This window comes from Lynx rufus, unplaced genomic scaffold, assembly GCF_022079265.1.
Source record: "Lynx rufus isolate CCGP_SWC_20201006 ecotype Redwood Valley unplaced genomic scaffold, mLynRuf1.p SCAF_18, whole genome shotgun sequence".
Lineage (NCBI taxonomy): Eukaryota > Metazoa > Chordata > Mammalia > Carnivora > Felidae > Lynx > Lynx rufus.
Genome location: NW_025814832.1, coordinates 2206801 through 2223728, shown reverse-complemented (window position 1 = coordinate 2223728; position 16928 = coordinate 2206801). Strand labels below are relative to the sequence as shown.

General features: G+C 50.6%; 1 protein-coding gene across 4 annotated transcripts in view; it reads right to left on the bottom strand.

Moving 5' to 3' along the window:
* Positions 1-10435, bottom strand: part of SLC43A2 (solute carrier family 43 member 2) — a 37900-nt gene extending 27465 nt beyond the window's left edge. Inside the window, exons 1-3 of one of the 4 annotated variants that reach the window (XM_047080628.1) lie at positions 10361-10435; positions 9292-9484; positions 378-585 (exon numbers count right to left, since the gene is read on the bottom strand). In XM_047080628.1, coding sequence (XP_046936584.1) covers positions 378-585; positions 9292-9451 — 368 coding nt within the window. In that variant the 5' untranslated portion in view covers positions 9452-9484; positions 10361-10435. Of the gene's footprint in view, positions 1-377; positions 586-9291; positions 9485-9652; positions 9962-10360 lie in introns of those variants that run through there. The other 3 variants (XM_047080629.1, XM_047080627.1, XM_047080626.1) reach the window with 3 other exon arrangements.
* Between the last annotated feature and the right edge of the window lie 6493 nt (positions 10436-16928).

Genomic DNA, 16928 nt, shown 5'->3' with positions numbered 1-16928 from the left:
CATAAAGCAACATAAAACATTAAAAATGGCATATGTGTATATAATTGATAATTCCATGCTTATATTGGACGTACACGTTCAAAATCTTTTTTTTCTGATGGGAGAGGTCAAAAAGATGGTGGAAACCAGTGTTCTTAACGATAAGCAACTCCAAACCCTCCCAGGCGGGCCTGGAGCCCTGATCCTTTTTATGCAGTATTGGCATGTCTCAAGGATCACAGGACCTACTGATTTGGTGGTGGAATGAGTAGGAAGCCCACTCCGGGTGGGCATTTAGGGAGGTCCACCGTGCATCTGATAGCAGGTACAAGGATTCCCTACAGTGGGGACCTCAGCCCCAGGAGTCCCACCTGCCCACCCCCAACCCCTGCACTGACCTGCCCAGCAGCCTGAGCTTCCTTGGGCCATACTTGTCCATGACGATGCCTAGAGGTAGGGTGATGGCGCTGAGCAGGAAGGAGCCTACGGTGAAGGCCAAGTTTAGCATCTCATCCTGGGCCTTGCAGCTGAGCCAGCCATTCATCCAGCTGACCTCCTCGTGCTCCAGCTCTTCCGTGTCCCCCACTGTGCCGTTGGTGACATTCTCTGTGTGTGCAGAAGGAGGGAAACTTGACCACAGGGTTGAGGCCAGGATTCCCAAAGATCAGAGGGCAAATGCACATTCAGACCCCACTGGAAATGTCAGGGCTGGCTCTGGCTCCCCCACAGCAGGTGTGGCTGTCCATCTGGTCCCAGCCCCCTGGAGCGATAAGGTGGAGGCCCTGGTCTTTTGTGGAGGGCACAAACCCTTTGGAGAATCCAATGGAGGAGGCTCTACTCCTGCTCCTCAGAAAATGCATGTGAAGTTTTGTCCACAGTTTGAGGAGATTTATGTGTCCCTTGAAACACACAAGCCCCAGCTTGGGAGTCCCATTCTAGAGTAACCTATGCTCTGGAAGAATAGGCCTCAGGACCCAGTGTAGGCTGTGGGGCTGCAGGTGGGCTAAAACCTCCTCAGCAGCTCTGTCCCTGGAAAAGGACAGCAGCCAGTATGTAGGCTGTTGATCCTAGATCACTTGGCAAGCACAGGCTGCTGGTCTCACCGCAACACTCCAGTTCTCCTCAGTCAACCAAAGGGAAGAGTGAGCGGGTCTCCTTTACTGCTAAGTACAGGAGACTTCTCATACCTACACCTGCTACCTCCCCCGGGTATTTTCACAGCATCGACCACCACACATACTGTGTCACAGAATCCCTGGGGAAGGTTTTTTTATTTTTTTCAATTAAAAAAACATATGTGTTAATGTTTATTCATTTTTGAGAGACAGAGAAAGAGAGTGAGCGGAGGAGGGTCAGAGAGAGAGAGAGACACACAGAATCTGAAGCAATCTCCATGCTCTGAGCTGTCAGCACAGAGCCTGATGCGGGGCTCAAACCCCCAAACCGTGAGATCATGACCTGAGCCAAAGTCGAACGCTTAACCGACTGAGCCACCCAGGCACCCCAGGAAAGATTTTGTTTTTTAATTTTTTTTTTAATATTTATTTATTTCTGAGACAGAGACAGAGCATGAGCAGGGGAGGGACAGAGAGAGAGGGAGACACAGAATCAGAAGCAGGCTCCAGGCTCTGAGCTGTCAGCACAGAGCCCGACGCGGGGCTCGAACTCACAAACCGTGAGATCATGACCTGAGCCGAAGTCGGTCGCTCAACCGACTGAGCCACCCAGGCCCCCCAGGAAAGATTTTTTTAAAACAGTCCCAAGTTACTTGCTTTCACTCGTTGAGGTTCACCTTTCTTATTTTTCTTGCTGGGGGTCAAGTGTTGCTGTCCCCTGTGGCCACAATCTTGAGCTGCAATCTCAGCCCTTAACGGCCTCTCCAAAATCCACCCAGCACCAAGACAACAAAAACTAGGGAGGAAGAAGCACTGAAGCAGCTGAGGGCTGGAGGGTGGAGTGCAGGCCGGAAGGCGGCACAGAAGCCCTCCCTCCCTGACTGCTAGTTAAGAGATGCTGACTAATCCCACGAGGAGCAGCCTCTGATTAGATGCGAGGTCACACCGGGAGAGTCAAGGAAACACCTCTCTCCAGATAACTGCCTGACTCCGGATTGCGGCCCTGTGGCGCCAGGGCTATAAAGCTGAGGGCTGCAAAGGCCTGCCCAGGCCTCTCAGGGCTGCCCCAGGGTCACGGAAAAGGATGCACTTAAGGTGAATCATGCTATATGCCAACCTCCTAACCAACAAAGCCCTGCTGGGGGCACACTGGTTGAGGGTGAGGTGCTACAACCTGGCCTCTGGGTTCCAATTTTGGTGTCTCTACTTCCTACTTGTATAACCTCAGAAAAGTGACTTAATCCCACTCTATCTCAGTTTCTTTATGTGTAAAATGGCATAACGTAATAGTAGTATCTACCTCCTAGAGTCTGCCCGGGAGATAAATGAGAAAATCCAGATAACGCTCTGGGGCTCACATGGCTGTAGAAAGTACTCAATGAACAATAGTTATGAGTTATTATTATTACTATCATGGGAGTCCTGGGAGGGTGCACCTGGGTGGCGGCGGAGCCGGACAAAGTAACTGGGTGCAGGGTCCCATAACTGTGTGTGCGTAGCATGAATTTGCATCTAGTCGCCTGTTAGGCTGGGGGCTGTGTCCCCAGCACCTCACCCAGATCCTGGTGTATGGTAGCTATTTACTGAATGAATGAAAACAACGGAGTCAGATCACAACAGCCAAAAGGCCCCAGAGAGAAGAAAGGAACTAGGACATACGGAACCATGAAAATAGAGGGGACGCACGGAGATGACAGACACATTGCTAACCTCCTAAAGCCACAGAGACAAGACCCAGCACGCCAGATTCTCCCCTCACCCCCAATCTCTGCCACTTCCAGTTTTCCAAAAGAGGCTCCACCATGTTGACAGCCCAAACACAGGACAAACAGGATCATCTGAGTCCATCAGCGTCCGGGTCAGAACCACCACACACCCTGCCTTAGCCAGCGGGCCCGAGCCGCTCATCCACTGTGGGATAGCCTTGGCACAGGCCGGGCTGCCTCACAGGCTGGCACTGGTTTCTGGTGACAGCTCGGCCAGCAGCAACAGGAAGCGGGAGGACGGGGTCCCCACACAGCAATGGCCATCCCCACGTTGGTGTGCAGATAGGGGCAAAGCAGCACACGTGTGACAGGCTGGATGGGCGCAGAAGGCCCCTCAGGGCCCAGGATCGTTGGCTGGCGAACCCTGATTGCGGCCATGCAGGGTCTGGAGCCCATGACGGCACTGAAGGACACGAAATGGCCTGGATGGCTCAGTCGGCTGAGCGTCCGACTTCGGCTCAGGTCGTGACCTCACGGTTCGGTTAGTGAGTTCAAACTCCGCATCGGGCTCGCTGCTGGCAGAGCCCTCTTCAGATCCTCTGTCCCGTCTCTCCCTGACCCTCCCCTGCTCTCTCTCTCTCTCTCACAAATAAATAAACATTAAAAATAAATAAATAAATAAATAAATGACACAAAATAACTCAGGACTCGGGAGCTCGGCAGGATCTGCTGCTACAGGCAGGGAGCCAGAGCTGGACTGGGAACTGATGGAGCCAGGCAGCACCATCTCTGGGTAGAGGCCCCAGGGTGTCCACCCTCAGTTTCCCCAGAGCTGGACTCCTAAATCCATGATGATACTCACCAACAGAGAGAAGATAAATCCCAAGGCAATGTACCCAAAGCAGTCTCCCTGATTTGCCATAACTGGGGATGTCCACGGAAACATCTCGAATTATTTAGAGATGGCTAGACAGAGAAGCTCATAAGGAGAAAGGCAACACCAGGGGGAAGGATATCTGTCCCCCGTCTTTCATCTTACAGTCACTGCACACAGGAGCAGGGACCTTACACACCTTGGGCCACCGGCTTTCTCTCCTTAAAAAAATCCCTGCCAACAGGGCTGCCTGGCCCTCTGCCCTCCTGCCTCTAGGCAGGGATGTCCAGCAACAGGTCAGCCTGGGGTGGGGGGTCCCGGTGGCCTCTCTTCGTCTGCCCATGAAGCAATTCAAAAGTGTCCCTTGCTCCTAGAGGGGACTAAATCTTCGGTGAGCCCAGAAGCTTTGTTGGCAGTAAACAGTCCACATGAATAGTCACAGATCCAGGAGATGCCCAAACACAGCCACACCCAAGCTGTTCCTCTCCCTCTGCTCTCACCTGGGCCACCGTGGGCCAGGAAAGTCACAAACAGATAAGCACAGAGGAAGTGTCAAGCCCTGGGGTGCCCCTCTGCTCCCAGCCTAGAGCTCAGGCCTCACTCCAAACCGGCCTGCTCTGCACCTCACTTGCACCTGTTTATCAAACAGATGTCTCTGCAGTGGGCGGCCAGGGTGGCCTGGCCCAGCCCAGCCAGGAAAGGTGAATCAAGAGGACAGGCAAGGAATTGGTGTGGCCCGAGTGTGCTGAGAAAATAGCTTCGAGGCTGCTTAGGGGCAGGGAAGAGAGAACAATGCTTGCACTGTTCAGCCCTCCTCCCAGAAGACTCGCACACAATCTGCACAGTGAAAGTAGGGGACAAAAGGGGGTGCTATGACCCCACTCAGGTTCCCCTGACATCTCTGGGTCAAAAAGGGAGCTCCCCCCGCCCCAGAGAAACAAAGGGAATGAGGAACAGAACAGCTGGCTGCATGATGCTTAAGGGAGCGAGGGACACGGGACTGGAGACCCCTCCAAATTTCTGAGCAGCCCCCTTCTCTGACTGGCTGTTCACTGGGCCCTCCACCCAGGATGCAGGCCCCTGGACCTCCCTGCTGATGGTCCCTGCCCCAGGATCTCCTGTCTGTCTCCCAAATCCTTAGTCTATCCGGCAACAGGAAGCAGCATCTCAGTCCAACAGGGGGATGTAGGTGAGAGGTCAGTCTCAGACACAGAGCAAACAAAAGGCAGGACACAGACAGAGAGCCATCGTGGGGAGGCCAGGGCCTAGCCCCTTGCTGCGGTCCCGGAGTGCCTGTGTATGCTGGCTGCTATATTCAGTGGTATTCGTTCTGTTTCACTCAGTGCCCTCTCACCCCCACCCAGTCGCCACACGAGGACACCAGCAAGTTGCTTGCCCAAGGTCTCCCAGACAGTACATTATGGGGAAGCTGAACTTGAATCCAGGCTGCCAGACCCCAAAGTTCCTGCTTTTAACCTTCAGGCTGTGCTGATGCTGTACCACCTGAGTTAGAGGCATTTCAGAGAAAATATGCTGAGGGAATGGAGACAGCCCAAGGCTATCACAGTGTCGGGGACAGCACCAGGTGGCTCTTAATGACACCTAGTGTGAATGGGACCGTCCCCAAGATCCTCCCTGAAAGACAACCCAAGCTGAACAGAACCTTAATGCAACACCACGAAGGCAGGTGGGGCCAGCGGATGTGGGGGAGGGAAACTGGGTCACGAAATGGGCAGGAGGAAGGCAGGGGTGGTAGGAAGGGACGCTGAGGGCGCCAGCTCCTTTCTGTGATGCATCCTGAGGCCGAGGGCACCAGCCTTTAGACCTTACCCGTTGCTACAGAATACTTTTTTTTTTTTTTAATCCAAAATACACTGGGCGGGGGGGGGGGGGGGCGGGGGGGGGTTGTGGGAGGGATGGAAACAGTCACATTCATAGCAATACAAGTAAAAGGGTGGGTTTTCAAAAGCTATCAAAGGCCAGCAGCCTTTGAGTGAGGCAGAGACCGTTAAAAGAGGGTCTCTAAGCAACTGGGAATGTCTCTTGTCCACATCTGCAGCTTCAGCCCACCTGCAGGGGGCCAGTCCTGGCTCTGCTTCCCTGCTGTGACAGCAGCACCTCTGCCCCTTCAGGGCCCAGCTTTGTTTCGTGAGGGGTTCAGCTCCCCTGCCACCACAGGCAGAGAGACTGCCGTGGTCAAGAGCACAGAACTGGGATCTGCCTCAGCATCCACGGAGGAGCTGGACTGAGACTTCCTCAGGCAGAGGCCGCGACTCCACCCCCCCACCCCACGCCCAGAATGTGGCAAGACCTCAACAATTTTTAAGAATCTAATAGGTGAACGTGATGGTCACCCTCTTCTGCCTCTGTCTCTTCTTCCTGCCTTGAGAATAAAATCCAACTTCCCGGGGCGCCTGGGTGGCTCAGTTGGTTGAGCGTCCGACTTCAGCTCAGGTCAGAATCTCAGGGTTCATGGGTTTGAGCCCCACATCAGGCTCTGTGCTGACAGCTCAGAGCCTGGAGCCTGCTTAGGATTCTGTGTCTCCCTCTCTCTCTCTGTCCCTCCCCTGCTCATGCTCTGTCTCTGTCTCAAAAATAAAAATATAAAAACATGAAAAAAAATTTTTTTAAATAATTAATTAATTAAATAAAATCCAACTTCCCCAAGTGGCCTCCTAGGCCCAATGGGCCTTGGCTCCTTCCCACTCTCCTTGCCCCCTCCTCTCCCAACTCACCCCTCTTGGCCCTCTAAACATCAGAGAGGCCCTGACACCCAAGTTGAACCAGGTGCCTTCTGTGGCTCTCCTTCCTGGCACCCTGCTCTCCACTGGAGTTCTGACCCCCTCTTGGAATTATATGGTCTGTGTGTTTAATGCTGGCAGACTACAGACTCCCTCGGGACTGCTCTACACCCCCAGCACAGCACCTCAATTAAATGTTTACTGAACATGGAGGTTAGAGGAAGAGGAGATTAACAGCCCCCTGATCTGACCCTCTCCAAGAGGGCCATCAGATGACAGAGAGAACGAAGAAAGAGGTCAAGAGTGGGTAGGTACGACAGCCATCCAGAGGCCAGAAGGATACGGTTCTGGAAAAGCCCTGTTCTTCCTGGGCTGGGAAGCCAGTCAGCTTCCTATCCACACCAGGAGGCAAAGCCCAAAGGCCCACCAGTCCTTATCAATCCTGTCTGGTGGGCAAGGCAAAAAGAGCTGAGAGGCAACAGAGAAACGCGCATTTTCTTTCCTTCTCCCACCTCACTATGCTGGAACCCAACACCGTGTCTGTGGTGAGATTCTGGCTGGAGTCCCAAGAACCTTTCAACAGGTTCAGGCAAATTTTCTTTAGAGAACAAACCAAATCAAAGGTCCTAAAAGCAACCAAAAGCTGACAAATTTGCATCTCAATCAGATGTAGACCAGTATGTTTTTCACAGTCTAATTCAATAAATGGCCCAAAGGCTTCTCTGTAGTTCAGCCACCTACCAAGTTTGAAAATATTAGGCCTAAGCAGAAACCTTGACCCTAAATCCTCCAGACACTCCCAGTTAGGCATGGAGGAGACTCCTGGCCCCCAAAGGCAACAGGCTACTTGGACTCCAAGAAGCAAGGAGCAGCGAGGCCAGAGATAAGCTAAGTGGAACCGGCAGGCCTGTCCATAAAGGATGCTGGGTCAGCAGGTTTGCCAGGTAGTCAGAAAAAACAAAATCAAAGGCAGGGGCAGAGGCACGGGATAAGAAGTTGATGTTCAACCTACAACCTGACCCTTCACCTTCACTTTGCTTTATAGAAGGGACGGGTCAAGCCTCTCTAGGGCTTAAACACCAACTCAGCACTGTGTCGGCACAATCTCCAGGACTCCTCCCATTTTAACGAAGGAAGAAGCCAAGGTCGAGGCAGGAGTGAAATGACCAGCCTCGATGCTGCCAATACCATAAAATAATTAAGCAGTGGACAATCTGGGGGATAAAACCCTAGAATCGGACCTTCCACAAGAGGTCCAAAAAAAAAAAAAAAAATCGACCACAACAGTCCCTCAGTCTGGACGAGATGCTAAAAGCTTCATCTGGGGATGATGATGTTTCTTGCTGTTCTTAAAACCCTCGCTGTACCTTGAAAGAATCCATCAAAGAGGCAAGCAGGAAGGGTCATGATCTAAAGCAGGAGGGCGGGGGAGGAGCCAAACACTCCAACCTGCTCCTTCCAGATAGTCCTTAATCTGCTAACATCTCTTGGGCAAAGCAGAAAGCTCGTTCAAGGAACAAGGTCTGAATGACTCTCCCATCTCCCAAGATTTCTTGCTGATGTGGGGAAAGTTCTGCCAAGAACCTTTAGGCTATTGGAAATATTTCTGAGTAGCTAAAGGCTAAAGGTTATAAATGACATACTCTCTGTCCTCTCTCCCAGGTGGCCTCTACATTTCCTCCATTTCTCCTGCTCTAAACTTGTCCCGCAAAGCTTGCCTAGAGACTGAAACACTTGGGGATCTCCTGGGACTGTCAGGAGAGGGAAACAAGAAGGATTCTACATGGGGTTCCAGGCAGCGTGAGCTGGTCCAAAGTTTTCTCTCCCCCCCCCAATTTAGAACTCTAGGAAGAAAAGGCATGCCAGCGGTGTGATTCAGAGGGACAGACTTAAGCTATCTCCCTCTAAGGGGACTCGCACAGGGGTTGGCTGACAAAGGAACTGGGAAGAGATATTCCGGAGTTCAACTATTAGATAGCCCCTGTTGGGGACAACAGGAGGGCAGAGGGAAACATTTCCTATCAAGGTTACCTAAGAAAGGGGATGCAGGGTAGAGGTGGGGACTTGGGTCCCACTTCTTGGCTTAATCTACTGGCCTATAGCAATTAGGATCCTTAAACGGGGTCAGGGGGCATGTGAGGGTAGGAGTGGGGGTTACACTCCTTGTAGACAAGCATCTTCAACCTGCGTTCAGCAACACCAATGATGCAGCAAAGGGAGAGGACAGAACTAGTGTTATTTCCTTAAATACTCCCCTTGCCTTCCCCTACCATGATAGGCAGATAGAAGGCCACAGAGACATTCTCATGGCCTGTGGGAGAAATGTCCTTTGGAAAATCATAAAGCAGCAAAAACAGACAAGAAATTGTAGCTGACATGCCCTTAAGAGACTCCATAATGGCCTAAAAAACATCTAGATTCTAGATGAAACTTCGATGGGGTGGAGGCCAAGCCACTTCCTCTCTCTCTTGCTGCACCCCAACCATTGAGTCAGGAGTTCCTCTTTCTCACAGTCAGAGAGCAACATATTTAGTTCAAGTCAAGTGATACGCCAGACACCAGGAGGAGAGAAATCCAGCAAGGTTCCTAGGTGGCGGAAAGAACATCCCGGACCTGGAGGTTCTGGAACTACCAGAGTCCTCAACTGTGTGGCCTTGGACAAGTCAGCAGATCTGTCTGAGCCTCAGTTTCTTCACCCACAAAACAGGGACAATGATATGTACTCAGCTGAGCTGGCTGACGATCAAATGGGGCTTTTGCTAAATGGGAGGCGCTGCGCAGCAGGCGGTATTGCGGGCCGGGTCCTCACTGCCATCTCGCCCTCTCCCAAAGCTCCCACTCCGGGAACCACCCCGAGCCCGAGACGCCCGTCTCACCTGGCTCAGTACACAGGTATGAGTAGAAGCCCTCCGACTTGAGCATGATGAGCAGCGAGCCCCAGCCCAGGAGGACTGCCGAGAAGAGGAGGTTTTCCAACACGGCTGTGCAGGCCATCCACCAGCGGCGCCGATGGGCAGTGGCCAGGGTGGGCGCCATGGCGCGGCGGCCCTGCTCCGGCTCTGCAGCCACCTGCACACAGACCCCAGTCAGCGTCAGCGTCAGCGCCCGGCCCTGCCCAGCCTGTGTGGCCAACCCGGGCCGCTGCCGCAGCGCGCGCAGCTTGTCACCCCTCCGCGGCCCGGACCGTGGGTGCGCACAGCGAAGGAAGCCCCAGCCCTGCCTGGGTCCCAGGCCAACCTGTCCGCGGCTGGCTCGTACGTCTGCCCTCAGCTACGGGACAGCGGCCCCGGCCAGGCAGGGAGACCTCTCCCTTGGCTCATCCCGAGGAAACCTGAAGCATGAAAACAGGAGGGACTAACGCATGCTCAGGGACGTGGAATTAATCCTGGCTCTCCGCAGGACTGACATAGCTTGGGGACTGTCAGGGGAGGCACCTTCAGGTCCGGATACCTGGGCAGGGCCATACCTGAGGACTGCCACTCCCTGGGACCCTGACAGGCGCCCTCCCGCCCGCACTCGAGACCCTTCCCCAGAGCTGGTTCCTTCAACCACAAGATCAGCGCAGGGAATCCGGAACGGCCCGCCCCCGGCCCGCTCATAGGCTGGACGGTTAGGAACTGCTGCGCCATTGGCCGCTGTCTAGGTCGCTAGGCGCTGCGGCCACGCGAACCCCGCATGGGAGAGGCGAAGCCGGTTCAAACCGGCGGCGCGAGCCACCTGCACGACCCCCATTCCGGCTGCTTCCGCGCCATTTAGTCTGTTCCCATGGAAAAGGACCCCCAGTCCCTCCATCTCCGAGCTGCCTCCTCCATTCGTCATCTCTTCCCTGGCAGACCTTCATCCAATCTGTTTCCTCTCATAGTTATACATCTTCTCCCTATGCCCCTATTCGTGCGCCTTCTGTCCGCCTAGCACCTTCTCCCAGATCCCCAAGACCCAGCTCACCCGGCTTCTACTGGCGTGTATCGGGCCCGGCCGGCGCCTTTTCTGCCTCCTTTTATTCCAGAGCTTTTATTTCGACCCCAAGACGAAAACACTGTCGCACGCTGATTGGCTGAGTGGGGGCTGGAAACAGGCATTGGCCAATCAGCAGCTACCCGCCCGCCAGGCGGCGAGCAGAAGCCGGTTCCGGCCGGACTTGAGAGACAAACAAGAGAGCTGGGTGGGGGGTAGGGGGGGGGTTGCCGGGGGCAGCGGTGGGTTGCCTCTACTGCTACTGCTGCCTTAAACTGGAGTAACAGCCGGGCTGGGAATTCCCCGGGGCATTGCCCCAGCGTCTCTCTAGAGCCTTACTCCGAAGCTCTGACCCTGGGTTCGGTCCCCTCTGTGGATGTTCTGGTGGACTGCATGCCTGCCTCCCTCGCACACCCAGCTGGGCTCTTGCACTCCGTTCTACTCCAGCCCGCTCCATAGTCCTCAGCTTCCCCTCTGTCCTGGGCGCCACGTCCCGATGCCCTGGCTCCGTGTGGGTCGTTCGCTCCTGCCGTCTCCATTGCCTCTCCCACGCAACGCTGCCATCCCCGGCTGCCTCGGGCTTTGTGTTCTGATTTCTCGCTCTCCTGTCCCCAGTGTTCTCCATCCAGGCGCTGTCTGCACATCCCGGATCCCCGGACTCCTGTGCAGGCGTGCTATGCCTCTTCCCTGCTCTCCTGATTCATCGACCCTTCTCCTGGGTGCCATCTGCCCGATCCCTAGAAGATGCTCTTGGGGGATCCCTAGGTGGGAGTTTGGGGCTTGTCTATACCCTAGGATGGTTTTCTCCCATCCACTGATCCCTCGCCCACCCGTTCCTGCTGTCCTTGGTCCCCTTGGGGACCCCTACCCAGAGTTGCCCATCCCATCCCCATTGTCCTGCGCCGCCACCACCCCCTTACGCCCCATTCCCGGACGTCTCCTTTAAGGGCCCTCTCTGGTGACGCGGCGGGCAGCGCCTCGGGGAAAGCGCGTGGAGTCGGGAGGACTCTGGGCTTCCAGTCTGATCAGAGCTGGACCTGTCCCCAGGACTGCTAGGGCAGGGGGATGGAGCCCCGGCACTGGGGAGGTTCAGCAGCCCAGATGCGTCTTCCGGATCGGAGTTGCCAGCCCGATCTCTGAGGACCCTCGGGCTCCCCCAGATTCAGCTTGGTCTCCCTCGGCTCGCTTTGGGAGCTGGCTTATTCCAGGGCTCTGGGAGCCTCGACAGCCTCCCCTTTCATGTCCTTGAATCCGAGTGCGCCCCCTGCCGCCATGAACCCACCGCTGGCAACCTTGCTCACACCACGCCTGGCGCTGTGGGCTTGGGGGAGATACTGGCTGCTTACCTATCAGGTTACCCACCCTCACAGAATCTCACCCACTCACTCCTCACTTGAGACTGTCATTTGATAAACTTCAGTCCTTCTCTCCCTCCTACTTCCACCTGCCTAAGGGACGTCTTCAGGCAGCTGTTCGATAGACATCTCTGAACTGTTTCAAAAACCATCAAAAATGATTCACTCTCTACCCCCAAAACTGTCCCTCCCATTCTTTCTCAGATAATAGCACCACTACCATAAAACCATCTTTTCAACAAATATTTATTGGGCAACTGCTGTTATTCTCCCTCTCCTTCACCCCATCCCCACCCCACCAATACAGCCGTATCTCCTAAATATTTATCATCTGTGTACTGGCACAAGAACAGACACTCAGATCAATGGAACAGAATAGAGAACCCAGAAATGGACCCACAAACGTATGGCCAACTAATCTTTGACAAAGCAGGAAAGAATATCCAATGGAATAAAGACAGTCTCTTCAGCAAGTGGTGCTGGGAAAACTGGACAGCGACATGCAGAAAAATGAACCTGGATCACTTTTTTTTTTTTTTTTTTAATTTTTTTTTCAACGTTTATTTATTTTGGGGACAGAGAGAGACAGAGCATGAACGGGGGAGGGGCAGAGAGAGAGGGAGACACAGAATCGGAAACAGGCTCCAGCCTCTGAGCCATCAGCCCAGAGCCTGACGTGGGGCTGGAACTCACGGACCGCGAGATCGTGACCTGGCTGAAGTCAGACGCTTAACCGACTGCGCCACCCAGGCGCCCCTGGATCACTTTCTTACACCATACACAAAAATAAACTCAAAATGGATGGAAGACCTAAATGTAAGACAGAAAGCCATCAAAATCCTCAAGGAGAAAGCAGGCAAAAACCTCTTTGATCTTGGCTGCAGCAACTTCTTACTCAACACATCTCCAGAGGCAAGGGAAACGAAAGTAAAAATGAACTACTGGGACCTCATCAAAATGAAAAGCTTCTGCACAGCAAAGGAAACAATCAACAAAACTAAAAGGCAACCGACAGAATGGGAGAAGATATTTGCAAATGACATATCAGATAAAGGGTTAGTATCCAAAATATACAAAGAAGTTATCAAACTCAACACCCAAAAAAACCCCAAATAATCCAGTGAAGAAATGGGCAAAAGACATGAATAGACACTTCTCCAAAGAAGACATCCAGATGGCCAACCGACACATGAAAAAATGCTCAACAATACTCATCCTCAGGGAAATACAAATCAAAACCACAATGAGATACCACCTCACACCTGTCAGAATGGCTAACTTTAACAACTCAGGCAACAACAAATGTTGGCGAGGATGTGGAGAAAGAGGATGTCTTTTGCATTGTTGGTGGGAATGCAAGCTGGTGCAGCCACTCTGGAAAACAGTATGGAGGTTCCTCAAAAAACTAAAAATAGATCTACCCCACGACCCAGCAATTGCACTACTAGGGATCAATCCACAGGATACAGGTGTGCTGTTTTGAAGGGACACATGCACCCCCATGTTTATAGCAGCACCATCAACAATAGCCAAAGTGTGGAAAGAGCCCAAATGTCCATCGATGGATGACTGGATAAAGAAAATGTGGTATACATATACGATGGAGTATTACTCGGCAATCAAAAAGAATGAAATCTTGCCATTTGCAACTACGTGGATGGAACTGGAGGGTATTATGCTAAGTGAAATTAATCAGTCAGAGAAAGACAAAGATCTTATGACTTCACTCATATGAGGACTTTAAGGGACAAAACAGATGAATACAAGGGAAGGGAAGCAAAAATAATATGAAAACAGGGAGGGGGACAAAACCTAAGAGACTTAAATATGGAGAACAAACAGAGGGTTACTGGAGGGGTTATGGGAGGGGGGATGGGCTAAATGGGTAAGGGGCACTAAAGAATCTACTCCTGAAATCATTGCCTCACTATATGCTAATTTGGATGTAAATTTTAAAAAATAAAAAATAAAGTTAAAAAAATATTTATATATGATATTTGAAAAAAAAAAATCATCTGTGTCCGAAGGATTGCAACTGCTGTTCATCCAGCCTCCAATCTCAGCCCCTCAAATCCATTTCTTTACCCAACCCCATCCCAGTGAGCTGTGGGAAATGTAAATCTAACTTCAGTAAATGTGACTTCTGCTAAAATCCTTCAGAAACTCTACTATTTGTCCTGTAGGGTAAAGTTCAAGTTCTTCAGCCTGACCCACAGACTCCTCCCCACCAGTCTTCCACCCCCCAGAGGCCAGTTGATGCTTCAATCACAGGGAATTGCTTGTAGTTCCTGCACGTGCTGTTCTCTCACCTCTGGCCCTCAAACATACCCTCTTCTTGGATAGCACCTCCTTCAGGAAGCCTTCCCTAACCACTCCCAAAAATATTCACTATCTTAGTCTACTGATTGCACTGTTTTATAACCATCAGTTCATCTGTTTGTCTCTCCCTTTCCCCACTGACTATGAACTATTTAGGTCTCACTCAACTTCAAATCACCACCCCCCTTAACACGGAAGCATGAAGCAGATGCACAATACTGTGACTGAGTGAAAACATGAACAAATGAAAAGGGGTGGAAGGTACAAGCTTCTAGGGACAAAGGATTCAAAGCTGGGAGAATGATGGTAATGACTATAATAATTACCCTTCATTGAGAATCAAAAATTTACTAGGTGCTTTAGTTTGTGGCATTTAATCCCCTCCGTAACTCTGGGAGATGGCCATTAACCCCATTCCAAAGTCACAAAACAAGTATATCAGAACTGAGATTTGAATCCATAGCTATTTAAATGAAATGCTGGTTTTGTTTGTTTTTTTTTCTGTCTTTTTAATGTTTATTTATTTTTGAGAGAGAGAGTTCGAGCTTACAGAGGGGAAGGGCAGAGAGAGAGAGAGACAGAGGATCCTCCCTGACAGGAGACAGCCCGTTGCGGGACTTGATCATGACCTGAGCCAAAGTCAGACACTCAACCGACTGAGCCACCCAGGTGCCCCTTTTTTCAGTCTTTTTATCAAGGATGTTAAAACTCCAAAACCAGCACTGCTGGAAAATCATAAAGAAATAAAATCACTTAAAGTACTAGAAGAAAATGCAGATGATTGTTTCACTAGTTTTAGGGTAGAGAAGACCTTTCCACTAAAAATGACATGAAACTCATAAGACAAAAAGACTGTCTAAATTAAAATTTTAAATTTCTAGGGCACTGGGGCACTTGGGTGGCTCAGTCAGTTGAACAGCTGATTTCGGCTCAGGTCATGATCTCTAGGTTCACAAGTTTGAGCCTTGGATCGGGCTTTGTGCCGACAGCTCAGAGCCTTGAGCCTGCATCAGATTCTGTCTCTCTCTCTCTCTGCCCCTTCCCTGCTTGCATTCTGCTCTCTCTCTCTAAAATAAACATTAAAAAAAATTTTTTTTTTAATTTCTGGGGTGCCTGGGTGGCTAAGTTGATTAAGCATCCAACTTTGGCTCAGGTCATGATCTCACAGCCCCACATCGTGCTCTGTGCTGACAGCTCAGAGCCTGGATCCTGCTTTGGATTCTGTGTGTGTCTCTCTCTCTCTGCCCCTCCCCCGCTTGTGTTCTGTCTCTATTTCTCAAAAATAAATAAACATTAAACATTTTTTTTAAAACTTTAAATTTCTACAGAGGGAAAAAAAACTATAAACACCATTAACCGACCAATCACAAATGGGGCAAAGAATTCATATCCTTGATATACATAAAGGCAATTATAAATCAGTGAGGAAAAGAGAAACACCTCACCTGAAAACTGAGAAAAGAGGGGCACCCAGGTGGCTCAGTAGGTTAGGCATCTGACATCAGCTCAGGTCATGATCCCACTGTTTGTGGGTTCAGGCCCCTAATCAGGCTCTCTGCTGTCAGAGCCTGGAGCCTGGTTTGAATCCCCTGTCTCCCCCTCTCTCTGCCCCTGCCCCACTCACACTCTCTCCCTCAAAAATAAACATCTAAAAAAATATGGGGCGCCTGGGTGGCTCAGTCGGTTGAGCGTCCGACTTCGGCTTAGGTCACGATTTCACAGTCTGTGAGTTCGATCCCCGCATCAGGCTCTGTGCTGACAGCTTGGAGCCTGGAGCCTGCTTCGGATTCTGTGTCTCCCTCTCTCTGCCCCTCGCCTGTTTATGCTCTGTCTCTCTCTGTCTCAAAAATAAAAACATTAAAAAAATAAAATAATAAAATAAAATAGTGGAAAGAATATAATTAGATAGCTCATAGGAAAAAATACAAGTAATTATTAAAGATACAAGAAGCAGCTCAACCTTAGAATAATCATAGAAATTTACATTTTAATGATATAATTTTTGATAGCTAAAAAAACAAAAGCAAAAAAAAAAAGCTTTTATCTGTACAAAGATGTTAACTTTTTAAGAAGCTTTAGCATGTTATCACTTTATTATTTTTATTGTGCTAAAATAATGAGACACCTGGGAATGCAAGCTGGTGCAGCCGCTCTGGAAAACAGTATGGAGGTTCCTCAAAAAACTAAAAATAGAACTACCCTACAACCCAGCAATTGCACTACCAGGCATTTATCCAAGGGATACAGGTGTGCTGTTTCGAAGGGACACATGCCCCCCCCCATGTTTATAGCAGCACCATCAACAATAGCCAAAGTATGGAAAGAGCCCAAATGTCCGTCGATGGATGGATGAAGAAAAAGTGGTATATATATACAATGGAGTTATTACTCGACAATCAAAAAGAATGAAATCTTGTCATTTGCAACTACGTGGATGGAACTGGAGGGTGTTATGCTAAGTGAAATTAGTCAGTCAGAGAAAGACAAATATCATATGACTTCCTTCATATGAGGATTTTAAGAGACAAAACAGATGAACCTAAGGGAAGGGAAACAAAAATAATACAAAAACAGGGAGGGGGACAAAACAGAAGAGACTCATAAATATGGAGAACAAACTGAGGGTTATTAGAGGGGGTGTGGGAGGGGGAATGGGGTAAATGGGGAGGGGGCATTAAGGAAACTACTCCTGAAATCATTGTTGCAGTATACGCTAATTTGGATGTAAATTAAAAAAAAAATTAATAATAATAATAATAATAATGAGACACCATTTCAACCTATTAGACTGGGTGTGGGAACACAGTTCCTATCATCATTTGCGAGAATGCAAAACCACATAACTTTTTTGGACGGTAATTTGGAATAAGTACCCAAATGGTTAC